This window comes from Macrotis lagotis, chromosome 3, assembly GCF_037893015.1.
Source record: "Macrotis lagotis isolate mMagLag1 chromosome 3, bilby.v1.9.chrom.fasta, whole genome shotgun sequence".
Classification (NCBI taxonomy): domain Eukaryota; kingdom Metazoa; phylum Chordata; class Mammalia; order Peramelemorphia; family Peramelidae; genus Macrotis; species Macrotis lagotis.
In genome coordinates, this window is record NC_133660.1 from 226,796,736 (window position 1) to 226,812,826 (window position 16,091).

Consider the following 16,091-nt stretch of genomic DNA (forward strand, 5'->3'; position numbering starts at 1 on the left):
AAGAACATTTCTGATGATGAAAGAAGAGACCTTAGAGTTCCTGTAATTCAACCCTTTCCATTTCTAGAAGAGGAATCCTGAAGTCAAAGGAAGTGAGATTTTCCAGAGGCCACATAGCAAGACTCAGGTTTCCCAAGGTTCAGTCTCTCATCTCCTCTCATCCCCTCATTTCAAGTATACTTCAGGATGGTTTCAGAAGTGATACAAAGTAAAGTAAGAAGAATCAAGAGCATTATTTATACAGTAACAGCAATATAAGGTAGATAATCAACTTTAAAAAGCTTGGGAGTCTGATGAAAACAGTAACTAATTATAAGCTCAAAGGACTCCTGATGATACATACTATCCACCTCTAAATAGAGAACTGATGGACCTAGAGGACAGATTGGAAACATATTTTTCTTTTATTTTTTCTTTCTTTTTTGGACATGAGTAATAAGGGAATTTCTTTTGCATGGACTGTGTATATGTATGTGTAACAGATTTTGTTTTCCTTTCCTTCTCAGTAGATGAGAAAGGGGAAGAAGGGAAGGAGAAAATTCAGAACTGTAAATAAAAATAAAATTGAATTTATTAAAAAAAATGAAATGTTACTCAGCGGATAATAAGGATTACATGGACAGAAATAGGGAATGGGGAGTGATTCTAGGTATAAAGGGGAAGGGGGGCTAGAGCAAAAAAAAGGGAGAATTTCTTGAATATGTTGGAGGATCTGGTGAATCCTTTAATTTAACTAGAGAAAAAAGTAGATGAAGAGGAGCTATTGGAAGAAGGGACAATACCTCAGGTTATTGACTTTGGAAACTCATTTAGGACTTGGAAGGTAATAGTTATTTCCTTTGTGTGTATCTGTGCCTCCTTATTTTCCCAGGTAATGATTTGGGTAGAGTGCTGCGCTGGGGAGCAGGTTACAGCGGGGAGGACCCATTCTCCATTCTGGTGAGTGTGGAGGAAGCTGACGAGGTCCTCATGGACCGATGGACAATCCTTCTGGACGCTCAGGATGTTGAGAACACTGAGAATGAGATGGTTGATCCAGAGCCCCCAAAGGTATTCTTTTTCATCACCTGAAATAATGCAATAATTGTTCATCCATCTGGATTCTGGATTTATTTGGGACTGAAAGGGACCCATAGAAATGATAGAGTAGGGAGAGATCAGGATTTAAGATGTTAGATAGAATTGAAAGGAACTGTAGAGATTATCTAGTTCAACACCTTTATTTTATAGATGAAGAAAATGAGGTCCTCAAAGTCAACATGAATAGTCACCATAACTAATAATACTTAGTTTTTTTCTCACATCCCTCTATCTATTCAAATATGGTGAGGTGTTAGCCAAAAAATATTTCCTTATTGGAAAAAAAAAGCTTTGTCTTGTCATGAGTGAGAAATAATCTTTAAAAGGTCCACTTGTCCAGAGTGTTTGGGCACCACTGGAAAAATCATAGGACCATAAATCTGGGGATCTTTAAGTTCACTTAGTCCAATCCCCTCATTTCACAGACAAAGAAAAAGAAACACAGAAAAGTGAGGCACACAGCCTGTGGTCACACAGTCAATAAATGCTGGAGCCCAAATTCAAACCCAGTTTGAGACCATGTTTGAGTTTTTTTTTCTTGGTATATGGTATAACATGTTGGTCTCTATCTAGTTTCTGTCAAACTGTTTTCCAGTTTTCCCAGAATTTTTTGTCAGATGGTGAGTTCTTGTCCCACAAGCTGGGGGTCTTTGGGTTTGTCAAACACTAGATTACAATGCAATAATGGCTTTTCTCAAAAGGTTTTTTCAAAAGCATTAATTGCTTAGCATTATGCACACAGTAGACATTACATTAATAACTTATCTCCTATTTCAGCTGTATTATCCCCTCCCTTCCCTCCCCCTCCAAAAGTACTAGTTTTATCCTTTGCAAAATGGCATCACTCACCCCAATCCCATGAGGTAGATCATGTAAGCATTACTCTTCCCATTATACTGGCATTTTATCAGGAAGGACATCTCCTAGAATCTCAAACTCATCATGTTCCAAGTAGAATTAATTATAGTTCCCACTTCCCTCCCAAACTCATCCCTCCTCATGACGCTACCACCATCTTTCCAGTCTTCCAGGTTTGTCTTCTTGACTCTTCCTTCTCCCTCAATGCCCATGGCAAACAGCTGCCAACCCTTGTCTACCCTGCCACCTCAACATTCTCATGACCCTCCTTTCTCTTTGCAAACAAGGCCTCTATTCTAGTCATCTACTGCCTAAACTTTTGCAATATTGGTCTTCAAGCCATCCTCAGAGTTGCCTATGGCTAGTTCAAAAGCATAGACCTGCCTCATCATTCTGTTACTTAGAAATCTTCAATGGTTTCTTTTTGTTTGAATAAAATACAAAGTCTTCAACCTGGGTATTTAAAGCCCTTCATAGTGTGACTCCCACCAAACTTATCAATCTTATTTCCCCTAGTCCTCTTCATATGTTCTCTTGTCTAGGCAGACTGACCTGCTGACTGGTTTCTGTATGCATAATTCCATTCTTGCTTTGGTGCTTTTGATGCCAAATTGTCCCCTGGGCATGGTGAGCTTAAAAGACTCCTTGCTTACCTGTGCTTCTCTGACTTCCTTCAGAGCACATCCAAGATGCCTCTAGCTATATGAGGTGCTTCCTGATTTCATAAGTTTCCTTTACCCTATTAATAGCATTCTTTCTTTTAATTACACTGCATATGCTTTCTTATTTACTTGTGTACACATTATATTTCTTAGCACCATCTCCATTTAGTTTTTGTATCTAGGACTAGCACAGTGTCTGGCACATGGGGAAAACTGAGGTTCAGAGAAGTAAATTAACTTGATTAGGGTCACTAATGGGGGCTCCCAGGTTCCAGCTCTCTCTTCACTGTCTGGGTTGTGCAAGAGAGGGTAAGTGTTGAATGAGGGGCAAACTGACAATGCTATATGAGACAGATGAGTAGGATTGAGGGTTGGATGGGAGGGGTCAAGGCAGGGAGACCAGGTCCTAAGTTGCTATAACAGTCCAGGTCTGATGTATAGGGTATAAGGAGGTGGGAGAGGTCAGTTAATCTATTTCCTGAGGGGGAGCGGTCTCTAAGCCTCAGCTTCAGCTTCACCCTAAGAGACCAAAATCAGCTATATTTCTTTTGTGGCATTGTTTTTGTCCCGGGCAATAGGGCAATAAGGAAGGGGTAGTAACTTGAGAGCAGCAGAAATGGTCAAGAGTCTTATGGCTCCTTGAAGTGATATTTCCATTTTGACTTTTGTGCTCTCTCTCCCGCCCCCTGCTTCCCCTTCCCTCCCAAGATCGTACAGATGAATAATTATTGTGGAATTGGAATCGATGCAGAATTGAGTTTGGGCTTCCACCATGCAAGAGAAGAGGAGCCAGGCAAATTTACTAGCAGGTAGTCATCATGAACTTTCTAAAGCCCATGACCAAAAGCTTGTGACTAAAGGCAAAGTAAAATTTATCCTGTCTTGGCCACCCTAGGATCTTAGGATCAGCGATTTAGAGTCCCCTGATTTTTAAGGCCTGGGATGGGACTCACCTCAGACATTTACTAGCTGTGTGACCCTGGACATGTCACATAGCCTCTTGTCCACCTCAGTTTCCTCATCTGTAAAACTTTGATAATAACAGCAGGGTTGTTGTGAGGATCCAATGAGATAATATCTATAAGGTACTTTGCACTTTATGTGCCAAGCCTATAATGATGCTTTATAAAGGATTATTGTCTCCTCCCTCCCTCCTCCTTTCCCTTTAAGAGATTCCCACATAACTCAGTAGTATCAGGGAGATCAAACAGCTTATGTCCTCTCCCTTTTGATTCAAGACACTGGTAATGGGGGAGAGTTGGAGGTGAAGGTAAGACTGTTTGCTGTCTCTAGGTTCCACAACAAAGGGGTGTATGTTAAAGTCGGACTACAGAAAATCAGCCACGCCAGGAACCTCCATAAGGACATCCGACTTCAAGTAGAGCAGCATGACATAGAACTGCCCAGCATTGAGGGACTGATCTTCCTCAACATCCCCAGGTAACAAGTGTCCCAACTGCTGTTTGTCAGCAGGCCCCAATCAGGAGCTTGTGCAATGAAAACCATCAACATTTCCTGGAAACCTGCCTGTGCAGAGCACCAAAGATACGAAAGCAAAGAGCAGTCACATGTTCTCTGACCTCTTCGGAGAGGGCCAAAACATTTCACACATAAGCTTAATAATGTCATATAATAATTAATAATAAAGTTAGATGACGTGCCCAGAAAATGCCAAGCAGCCTGAGAAATTCTGTGATGACAGAGATAGTGGAGATGGTCATTTTTCCAACTGTAGAGACAAGGAAGGCTTCAAGGAGGAGGGATAGCCAAAGTGGTCCTCAGAATAGATTGTGAAACCCAGGAAATTAGGCTCTTCAGGGGCAAGTCAGTGTGAATGAGTCAATTGGATTGTGGAGTCTTTGAAAAGAAGTCTCATTTTTTCCAAGATAGCCAATGCCCCCACTTCTCTTGAAACATGGTTCCAGATGTTCCTCACATCCATGACCCTTGATTTTGTTGATGCAGCTGGGGCTCTGGAGCTGATCTCTGGGGGTCTGATAATGATGCTCGGTTTGAGAAGCCACAGATTGATGATGGCCTGCTGGAGGTGGTTGGGGTGACAGGTGTCGTTCACATGGTGAGTACTCTGAGAAGCAGTATTTACTTCATATTACTGTGGTAGGGATCATAAAGTATAATTGGGTTTCTCTGGGATTCAGAGGTAGGGGAGGGGAGGGGAAGGGAGAAAGTCTTTTTCGCATTTTTAATAGTTCTTTTTAAAAATTTTAATCTTAAATGCAAAAAAATTCCAAGTGCACAGCAAAACATGAGAATTCAAAATATAAAGCAATAAATTTTCATTTCAAAAAAGCCAATATAGTAAATACTATATATTGTGTTCAGAATTACCCATCTTTTCTTTGCTTCCTTGTAGATTTCTGCTATACATTTTTTACTTTATTTTTTCCCCTTTCTCAACCATTCCCCACCACCAATTAAGCATGGATATATATATCCACATGCATATATATATATATGCATATGAACACATTTTATATGTTCACATATATACATCCATATACATATTCATAGATATCTATAATCATACATAAATATGTAAGACCATACTATGCTTATTTCTACTTAATGTCTTTCCTCTGGAGATGTATAGCATCTTCCTTCAGAAATCCAAGATTTTCATATTTTTCTAAATCCAACAGCTCATCATTTTCTCTACCATGACAATATTTCTACCTTATACTATCTAGTTATTTTAAATAGACTAAAACAATACTGATTAAGTTTCCCTATTTTTCCCTTTTGATTAAATCCATTTTAGTTTTAACTTTATCTGAGATGATGATTACTACCCCTATTTTTTGCATAATAAATTATATTCCTGATCTTTATTTTATGTTTATGTGTATTATGTGAAAAACAAGAGTTGATCCAAACACATGGCAGCTGGTGAGTTCAGGGAGAACTCTCTGCTTTCCAAAGCACCCATGATTCTTCACTGGGATAAAATCCCAGATCATCACCTTGCAGTTTGCAGCTTTTGACAATCTACTCCATCTCCTTCTTCATCCTTCCCACCTTCCCAACTAGACTGTGCTCCTCTTCATTCTCTCTGTACCTGCTTATTCTGCTCTCTCCACCTGGGGAATATCCTCCTTGTCCTGTTCACACCCAGCTTGGGAGATTTGAATATGAACTGAGTCCTGAAGGCTGGGGAGGGTGTGGAGGGGCAATGAGGACTAAGGAGGTTCTTCCAAGTGTATTTCTTGTAGATCTCTATGGGTATTTGCTATTCTTACCTTATGTAAATCAGTTTAGAATTTTGCTTTTTACCTGCAAAGATTGGACTCACTGAATAGGTCTCTTCGTCTTCACAGGGCCAAGTGCAGGGGGGATTACGGTCAGGGATCCGAATTGCCCAAGGCTCCTATTTCCGGGTCACCCTCCTCAAGCCAATCCCAGTACAAGTTGATGGGGAGCCATGGATTCAGTCCCCAGGCCACATAATCATTTCTGCTGCTGGACCAAAGGTAATGATGTTTATCCATTGTTCTGGAAGAAGACCATGACATCAGGGAGGCAATGCCATGACTTGGATTTGAGTGAGGGGAGGCTGTGCTAAGTCACCAGCCTCAGTTTCTCCTCCAGAACCATTTGGGTCCAGTGGCCAGATAGGAATCAGGACAACTGGAGATGGCCCTGGATGCAGGGCAGTGAGGGTTAAGGGATTTGCCCAAGGTCACATAGCTAGTAAATATCTGGGGCTGGATTTGAACTCAGGTCCTCCTGACGTCAAGGCCAGTGCTCTTTCCAATGCTCCACCTAGCTGCTCTATTGTTAGAGCATGACTCTTTTTATTACTTTTTGGAGCATGGCTATTATTTCTTTAAAGTGAATGTGTTTTCCTGGTAAAGTAGTTTTCAAAGGGTTTTCAACATTTTTTTCAGCTCATTTCATCTTTCATAGAAAATCTCTGAGGGAAGCAGAGCCACTGTTAACTCTTTAAGCAATGAAAACGAGACAGAGATAGATTGGCAAAGTAATCTATAAGTTCATCCTAGTCAATGGCAAAGCTAACATTAGAATGGGAGGTAATAAATGACAGATGGGAGTGCCAGAGTTGGTCATAAGAGTAACTCTCAGGCATTGAACAAGTCACAAGACCATGATTTCAGTTCCAGCCTTGAATTTTACTAGCCACTTAATTGGGTAAGTTGTTCCATATTTTAACCTATTTCATGGAGGAGGGATATCCAAAGTTGTCCGCAGAGGTGATTGGTTCATTAGTCTTGTGAAACCTGATAGATTAGGCTCTTCTGGGACAGGTTGATGTGAATGAGTAGTTTGATTTGTGGAATATTTTTTCAAAATCCTCATTTTTCCAAAATAGCCATCCCCCCTTCTTTTGAAACATGGTTCCAACTCTTTCTCACTTTTATTGCCCTTGATTTTGTTGATGCAGCTGGAGCTCTGGAGCTGATCTCTGGGGATCTGACAACAATGCTCGATTTGAGAAGTCATACATTTGCCATAAAAATGAGAATTATATATTATACCCTTGCATTGCTGATTCCACAAGGTTGTAAAGAAAAATTCATTGTAAATGAAATGTTTTAGAGATGTGTTTATCATTACCTAAAAGATGTTACAGTGTTTTAATAGGTCCCTTAGTCAGAGGACATGATCAAGGAGGCAAGTTCCGAGATGATTAAGACAGCAGGGTGTGGGATGAGTTAGGGAAACAGTATTTTTCTCCACCTCCCTCCTCCTCCTCCCCCTCCTCCTTTCTTCATTGCAAGGGCTGGAGACAGAGAGTGGAGCCCAATGTACCGCTGGGCTGGGGTTGATGTATTGGTTAATATTGCTAAGTTGTTTTTCGTTTTCTTTCTTTTTTATTCTTTGTTACAAGGGATGGCTCTCTGCCTGAGGAATATATTGAGAAATGAAAGTGATATAAAAACAAAGGACATCAAAGGGCAAATAAAGGAAATTTTTTAAATTTCCAAAGGGGGAAAAATCTAGCATTTTTCTTTCAGGAGCAAAGAAAAAGCTTTTTCTTCCTACTAAGAGGGCTTTTTAATGAGAGCCAAGACCTCTTGTGAATGTGCTATTTGATTAAGATTTTAAGGTTATTTTCTGATAATTACAGAAAAATTAAGCCTGCCATACTTTTTGTTCTTTTGCTACAAAGACAAAAGATGTGACCTTTTCTTGTGGCTTCCATTCCTAGGATCTAGTTTCTAAATCAGACTTCATGTGACCTCATCTAGAAATGGTTATATTAAATATCTCAATGCATGAGAATCCTGACACATCAGAAACAGTTATTTGATGTGTCTGAAGGTATTGTCACAGGAACCTAGAGAACAGGGTACATAGCTACATAACCTCTAATCTTGGCTCCAAGGAACAAAGGGTGACGAGATAGTTAGGTGGAGCAGTAGATGGAATACTACCCTAAAGTCAGGGACATCTAAGTTCATATCAAGCCTCAGTTATTACTTATGGACCTGAACAAGTCACTTAATCTGTCTCAATTTCCTCACTTTTGTTGTTTGTCCTTTGTTTTCAAAGAGTACCAGTGACATCAAGGGGTGACGACTTAACACAGGAATTAGATTTAAGTAAGGCAGAGTTGCAGTGTTGTTGGCTTTTCTCTTCCTGAGTCTTTGAAATAAAATGAGGATAACAAGAGTACCAGCCTCCCAGGGTTGTTGTGAAGATCAAATGTGATATTTGTAAAGTGCTTTCATTCTTTTGTTCCTTCCCCTCTTCCCCCCTACCTCCTTCCCTTTCTGTACTCTTTCAGTAGACATGTGGAACACCCCACTGGCAGGCTGTATATATTCACTGTCACATACACTGTCAGATGTAATGATTTACATTTGGTTTTGATTTAACTACTTTTCTTTATTGCAATGAAGATTTGGGGATGGGGAGTATTTATGGAAAAATGCTTTAGGGTAAAAAAAGAAAGCATCAATTAAAAAAAAGCATAATGCTGATAGTTATATGACCTTAAACAAGCCCCTTTCCTTTTCTGGCTGTGTTTTTCCCATCAGTAAAGGGAGGGGATTTGTAGAATATTAGATTTAGAGGTCATCTTGTCCAACCTCTTCATTTTGCAGTTCAGGTCCAGTGAAGGTCTAGTGAAGTCAGAAACAATGCCCGAGGTTGTAAAAGCTCTTAGGATCAGAGACTAGAATTCAAACCTAGTTTCTCTCCCTCCAGATTCTTTGGATTATCTTTGAGATCCCTTCCAACTCTAAAGTCCAGTGATTCTGTGACTCAGTTATATCAGAATTTAATGACCAGCCTTCATCTCTTTTCCCACTCCCTCTACAGGTTCACATGCTGAAGAAGTCAAAGCAGAAGCCAAAAAAAGGAACGGGAAGCATGAAGGATCCCAAAATTGAGAGCTCGGGAGGCTTAGAAGGAGAGATGAAATAGAAGAGGGTGTGAAGGCCAAAGTCGATGAATGGCTCCCGGTGCACCCCAGGGCTGGGCCTAGGGCAGGGAATCGGGAAAGAAGGCTTGCTGATATAACATGCTCATCAATGCCCTTTCATCGTGTTTCCTGTGTTAAGTCCTATCCACCCATTGTGCTCTTTGGCTTGGAAATGTGTGCATTCCATGGCTTTTCAGGAACCTATTCCATCATTTTGAGGTTTGCCACATAAAGAAGTTGGAAGAAGAACAGATTCTCCCCGGTGTAGGCTTGGGGACAAGGTGACTCATTGACTTGCACAAGGATCAAACCATAAGCATCTGCTTCTCTGTTGAATGCAATTTCTGGCCCTTTTTGTCAGACCCTTAGGATGCTTTTCCAAGACAAAAGGGTTCTCATGCACACAACTGTACCCACAGAAACAAGAATCAGAAAAGGTTGAGTGTTGACCTCCATTATTAAGGTCAGACTCATCTGGCATCAAGCTAACTTTTCATTAAATTATTAATTGTTGTGGATGTTTGCAGAAAATTGGTGATGCCTTCCAAACAGTTTTAGTTTGATCACATCCTGTCCAAAGCCACCATTTGTAGTACAAGTTAGATTAGGCAGTTTGTTCCTTCTGCCTTTGGAATGTTTGAGTTTGTGAGTTTGTGAGATCAATCACATTTATTATATCCCCCTCTCCCATGTGCCAGATTTGTTGTAGTGAGAATCTGTGGTCAATGTATACACATATTCCTAATTGGATGACAAAAGATGTCATCTCCAATGGATACTGCATACTATTCTTTAAATAATAGACATAAGGGTGCCAGGGACCCCACCCCCCAATGTATGTATAGTAGTGCCATTGAATTAAAATAAATATTAAAGACAGGAAATACTCTCTGGAAAAGATTTAGGGAAAGTGAAAAAGAATAGATGCAGTTTTGAGAAGATAAAGGGTAAGGGGAGGGATTGAATGCTGATGCACAATTTTTTTGTCCTCTCCTTTGGACAATATTGTACAAATTGCCTCTTATCCCCACTAGAGGGCTTTGCACTGAGAGCTCAGCCAGGTCATGTTACCATAATGTCTTTACCTTTCATGGCCTTCTCTATGTAACTAGTCCCTTTTTTTCTTGCCTCTTTACTTTCCACTTTTTTTTTACTGGTCTATCCTTCTTCAGCATCTTGGCCAATGTGGACAATTTGTTCATCTAGCCCCAAAAGGGGATAGGCAGTGGGTAATAGGACTTCCAAGAATGCTATACTATTTCAGAATGAAAATTAGCACAAAGAATAAGACATTTCCCTTTGGGGGAAAAATACCCATTCTGTAGATTTCCTTATTTCTTGCCAAATGTGTAGGTTCCAGAGGCTGGACTATGCACTAAAATTAGAAGTGTTTTCTGAAGATTTCAGGACTCCAATTAGGAAGATTGAGTTAGCAATGAAAAGTCATTATTTCTTTGACTTGGTAGTTTTATGCCAAATTCTTAGTCTATTATCTACATAGAGCAATATTATGTGAACATTTGGCCTATCCATGCCAGATAATTTTTCCTTTGACACCCATAGTGAACTGGGCCAAGAGAGAACAAACTGTAACAGTGTTTAGGTCTTTCCTTCCCTGATGGTACTGACAGATGTGTGTCCTAGGCTCTTGGGCATTGAGTTTCAGATCCCATCTTTCAGACCTAGCCCACCCCCCTCAACCTCAAACCCTACCTCTCTGTATTCTTGTCAGGACCAGTAGTCACAACGTGACAGAGACAATTTTGGTGAAATATCCCATTGGGGTCTCTTCTATTTAGCTGCTATTGACCATATGATGGGTACCCACTGGGTCTTCTTCAAAATGGTGCTTTGGCCACAAAACATTGGAGACCTGGCTGCATTCATTAGATAAGTGTCTCTAATATGTTGACCCCTGGGCAGATTGATGGTTATTCCAGCTGTGCTAATGAAGCAGGCTAGAAAATTTACATTTGTCAAAATAAAGGATGGATCCATTTTTCAGGGGCTATATATGTTTTCAGGAAATAGAGGATAAGGCTGCCAGATTGCTGATTTAAACTCCCAAGGTTTCACTTGAAAATGCCTGTTTTACTTAAAAATGGGGATTTTTGAAAAAAATTTCTATATGCTAAATCCAACCAAAACTTAGGTAGAGGTTACACAGTCTTCCTGTACCTTGTACCAAGCCCTTCCCTTCTTTGTTAATCCTGTGTTAGTGCCTCTGGAGATGGGTTAGATCCCACCTCTCCCACCCCCATCCCGCTGTACCCCACTGCCAGTGCTCACTTCTGTGTGACTCCCCTCCTGAGCCTCAGGTTCCTCATCCAATGACTTCTGAGAGCCATTCTTGCCCCAGGTCTTTGAGGTCAACCCAGTATTCAAGAAACAAGGAGATATTTCAATAGAAAAAATTATCTACAAATGCTTAAAATATGATGCAATTTTTATCATCTCATATTCTATATTTTATGGTCAGTATTTTTATATTAAATTAACATTATAATACAGCAGGGTACTTGATTTCTCAGCTGAAGGGTCCATCTTGTCAGAATATACCTAAGAGCCACTCTCATCTCTGGGGAAGTAGACATGGAGGAAATGTAGGGCTGTTTGGGTTTATAGGGGAGAACAAATGAAGCACTTAAAATTTTCCTGCTTGAGCTAGACAACCCCCTATATTTAAGCATTTCAAGTGTTGTATGAAAGCCGGTGGTTGTTTGCTCTGAGATAAGCAAGCACACCACAAAAAGTATTTTTTAAAAGATGTTTTAAAATCTAACTTTGTCCAGTGATACCTCTTAACCTTCCCTTGGCAAGTGGGATGCTGGCACTTTTTGATATTTGAGAACACCGACCATTACAAACTGCAAAGAAACTTAAGAGACCATCCAGTCTTGTCTGCTCATTTAAGGAAGAAAAAGTGAGGCCTAGAAAGAGGATATAATTTATCCATGCTCCTAAATGGGAGGATTGGGAGTAAAGCTCTCTCAGCTCTCAATCTCCTAGTCTTCACGTTCATTAGAATGTGTTGTATCTAATAGCTAAAACTGAAAAGCCTATCTCCTATTTCCAGAGGTAGGAGAGATGGGGTGATTGCAGTGGTCACTGTCATACTAGGAGAAGTCAAAGATAATCTTTTACATTTTAGTTACCTTAAGTAAGCAATTTCTAAGGAAATAATTCATAGCAAAGTATGGGTTCAGGCAGCCAGTCAAGGATAGCAGCCCCATATGGCCTTTGAAACCCCTATTTTTACCAACACAGAGTTCCTTTGGTTGGAAGAAGGCATCCTGAAGCTTGAGATGAGAAAAGCAGGATTCTCTATCCTGAGAGAGAGAGGGATAAATAATTTTTCCCTCTCTTGTGTGATCAGTTGGGTTGAGGTTTTCAGCCACCTGATAAATTGAGGGTTAAAGGAGTGGACGTTTTGTCTTTGTAGAAGGCAAGGACATGAACATTTGTATAGATTTAAGCTACAGAATTCTCCTCCATCCTTATACTAATTGAGACCTTTCTAAAATCCGGATGAGTTGAATTTGAAGTAAAGAACAATCAGGGAGTTAAATCATTTAGGGTCAAATAGCACAAGATAGTTTGAAATGATTGCCTAAAAAAAGATCTTTTAATTCCGAAAATCATGTGTAGCATTATTTTATTTTTCAAAAATCCAAAGATTAATTTTCCTTTATATATTACTGGAAGATAATGACTTAAGGGTTCTCTTCTTTAAGGCATTTGTGCTTTCAGACATGAGATCTGTATTTTCATGAACTTTGTGTTATTCTCTGGGCTAGGGCCTAGAAGGAATGGGACCTCCCCTTTCAACTCTTACATTCCCTAAGGTTTACAAGAATCAGTTCCAGCTGCTGGAACATAATCAATCCCATTTATTTGGAACTAGATCAGAATTTGTAAGTCAGGACCAGACGTGGGCCAAAGTTTACTTAAGAATATAGCTTTACTGAACAAGTTAGCAATGTAAATAAATATATTTGAGTAGGAAGGAAAATAACTTTTAATCTACTTAAGAGAACAAATTGTTCTCAAGCACTTTAGAAGCTCACATTTGCCGATAATTAACAAGCAAAATCCAATTAATCCTTAACAATTCATTGAGGCAGGCTACTTATTTTGAGACTAGTTGAGTTTCTGAATGTACTTGAAAGTAGTGAGACTGATTTTTTTCTAAAATTTTTTTCTAATTTGAATTGTTCACCTATTCAGACTGACCTTCCCCCAAATTAATCTGAATCTACTGTGCCTGGATTCCAGCATGTGAAGGATTAAAAGTAGTTTTTGCTTTGCCTTGTTACCCCTGAAAAAGAAGGCTAATTTTTAAAATGTATAAAGCTAAAAAAAATGATACATGGGATGTTCTTGGGGGACCCCGATGGAAAGAATCCTGTAAACTCCAATCTTTGGTTATTTTATTTCTGTCTCAAATTTTATCCCTACTTTAAAAGAACAGAGAATCCCTTTATTATACAGACTCTAACTGCACCAGTGGTCTGTATACAGTAGGTGCTTAGGAAACATTGATGAATGATGACAGATTATGTAATAATTCTCCTTACTTTTGGAGCCAAACTAGTTTGTGGAGATAACAGACTTTTAGATCTGCAGGTGTGAAGACAATGGCTTTCGGTATTACTCAGATGGCCCCTGCATCTGCGATGTGGGACAGAGAATTTGATCTGGAGGCTCTCTTTGATTGTGGAGGGAGCAGAGATTAGATACTTTCTGTCTAAACTGAAATCCTGTGGTGTCTTTATTTCATCAGCTGTTGGCAATAAACAGGGCATCCATTTTCTTATTCTCAAAACAGATTTGGGTCCATGAAGTTGAGGGCTTTGGGGAATGCATCTGATGCTTTCCATTTCTTGTCATGGTAAGAAAAGATGGTCCTGAAAAAAAAAACAACAGAATTTAAAGGAAAGAATAGACTGGACCAAACCTCTTTAGAACCAAGTTTGAGAAGCTGAGTGCCTCAATATATGCTAACATTGATTTTGAAGTGTTAAAAGTATAGCCATATGGCTGATGCCTAGGATCCAGTCCAAGTGAGTCAGTTTGCACCTGCCAATTCTGATTTCTTGCCTATCCTCCTTCAAGCTTCTGCCAAACTCTGTGAACAGATGAATTGTACCTGTAAACCATTCCATGATGGAATATCATTTTCCTCATCATGTGCCTCCAGTATGAGAATTCTCATTGCCTAAGTTTACTTGCAGTTTTTCATCTTAAAAAAATTAATGGTGTTACTAGTTTCTACTTGTTGCTTGGCAAGCCACTGTGTTGGTTCCTCATCCATAAAAATTACTGTTTCTCAATTGTAGTCAGTGTACAAAGAAAATTAAGGTGAAGTTTTTCTTTTTTTTATATTTAAGTATGAGTTTTGTCTATGTGTCTCCTAGACTGTTTTCTGTATATATTTTGCATTGTAGCCATGTGGTGGTTTTCTTCTGACTGCACTTTGCACTGACCTGAATTCTGAACTCTATGTATAATTTATGGGTACCAGAGATAGAAAATAATTTATATGTGTGACAAATACAGTACTGGTCATTTCCATTGTATTTTGGTGTCTTCTTTGTGTCTTGGAGGTTTGGGGTAATAATGATAACAACTTGCAGAAGCAGACTGGCATGATATAATGAGTGCTGGGTTCAAAATCTTCCAATGACATTAGTCATATCACCATGGCCAAGTTATGTGACCTGATTTGAGTATGTACAGGAGAAACAGATTATGATCTGCCTCAGTATTACATGTTCCCAGATATATATGTATGTTTACACATACATACATGTATTCTTATTTATACACAGACAAGCACGTACATATACATACATATATCTGTAACTATATAGTTCTAAATAGTTATCTATACATTTCTGTAATGTAAATATCTATTGATATCCATCTATCTATCTATCATGGATCCTTGATTTATGTTACACATTAAGATTTGCATGTGATTAAAACAGTTGTTTTTTATAACTGGCATGAGGAGGAGCAAGAGGTAGAAGAGTTCTTGAAGAGGAAGTCAAGGGTGGCACCAGGACTATATGATCAATGAGCTTTGGTTCCAATGGCTCATTCACGAAGGCAGCAGAATATGGAGACAACAACAGTGGGTGGGGGCAGTACATAAGAACAGCATAAAGATAACAAAAAAGTGGAACTCACAAATTGGGAATTCTGAACTTTACTGTTGACTCCCATCTTCTTGGTATTTCAACTAGCTTCTTTCTCCTAGTGATGGTCTCCCTGATGAGTTATTCCAGTCTAGCTCTTTCTTCCTCCAACCATCTTTTCCACTTTTTGGGTTTACTTCATATTGGTTCCTGACCCATGATCTTCAGAGTCTTACTTGCCAGGCCTGGCATTTCTACCTACTGCTGGATAGAATCCTTCAGGTTAGAAATGTAGATTTTGGAGGATCCTGATATCATCTAAATTATCCCAAGGTGGATAGGTCTGTCTTGACTGCTCTTTCACAAGACCGTTACCAGGTTACTAATTTGTACAGGAGGGGCAGATCTGATATTCCAAACTCTGTACTGTATAAAAGAACATAGGTGAGTAGATACTGAAGAGTATGGCCCAGGGCCATAGGACTAACTAAACTACATTAGGTTTTTTTGGGGGGGGGGTTAGCAAGGCAAATGGGTTAAGTGGCTTGCCCAAGGCCACACAGCTAGGTAATTATTAAGTGTCTGAGACCAGATTTGAACCCAGGTACGCCTGACTCTGGGGCCGGTGCTTTATCCACTCCACCACCTAGCCACCCCTGAAACTACATTAGTTTTTAAGAACTATTTCCTCTTGTCAGTGGGTCCATGGGGTCCTTGCTCAATCTTAGTACCTACTTCCTTTCTTCCATTCATTGCCTCACCACTAGACTACCAAAGTCTATAGTATTTTAAGATATATTTATAATAAAAAATTAAAATAAATTAAGAGAAGAAAGACAAGTGATCTCTGTAGTCTCCATTGTGGCAGAAGGATGACCTATAGTATAGCAACAAAGCATTTCTACAATGGGTAGGCAGCTAGCTGGTACAGTGACAGAATATTGG

General features: G+C 39.5%; 1 protein-coding gene across 1 annotated transcript in view; it reads left to right on the top strand.

The window, feature by feature from the left end:
• Positions 1-14,850, top strand: part of DGKQ (diacylglycerol kinase theta) — a 108,970-nt gene extending 94,120 nt beyond the window's left edge. The window contains exons 18-23 of the mRNA XM_074229990.1: positions 872-1,050; positions 3,309-3,409; positions 3,894-4,040; positions 4,566-4,677; positions 5,936-6,088; positions 8,904-14,850. Coding sequence (XP_074086091.1) covers positions 872-1,050; positions 3,309-3,409; positions 3,894-4,040; positions 4,566-4,677; positions 5,936-6,088; positions 8,904-9,008 — 797 coding nt within the window. The 3' untranslated portion in view covers positions 9,009-14,850. The remainder of the gene's footprint in view (positions 1-871; positions 1,051-3,308; positions 3,410-3,893; positions 4,041-4,565; positions 4,678-5,935; positions 6,089-8,903) is intronic.
• The last annotated feature ends 1,241 nt before the right edge of the window (positions 14,851-16,091 follow it).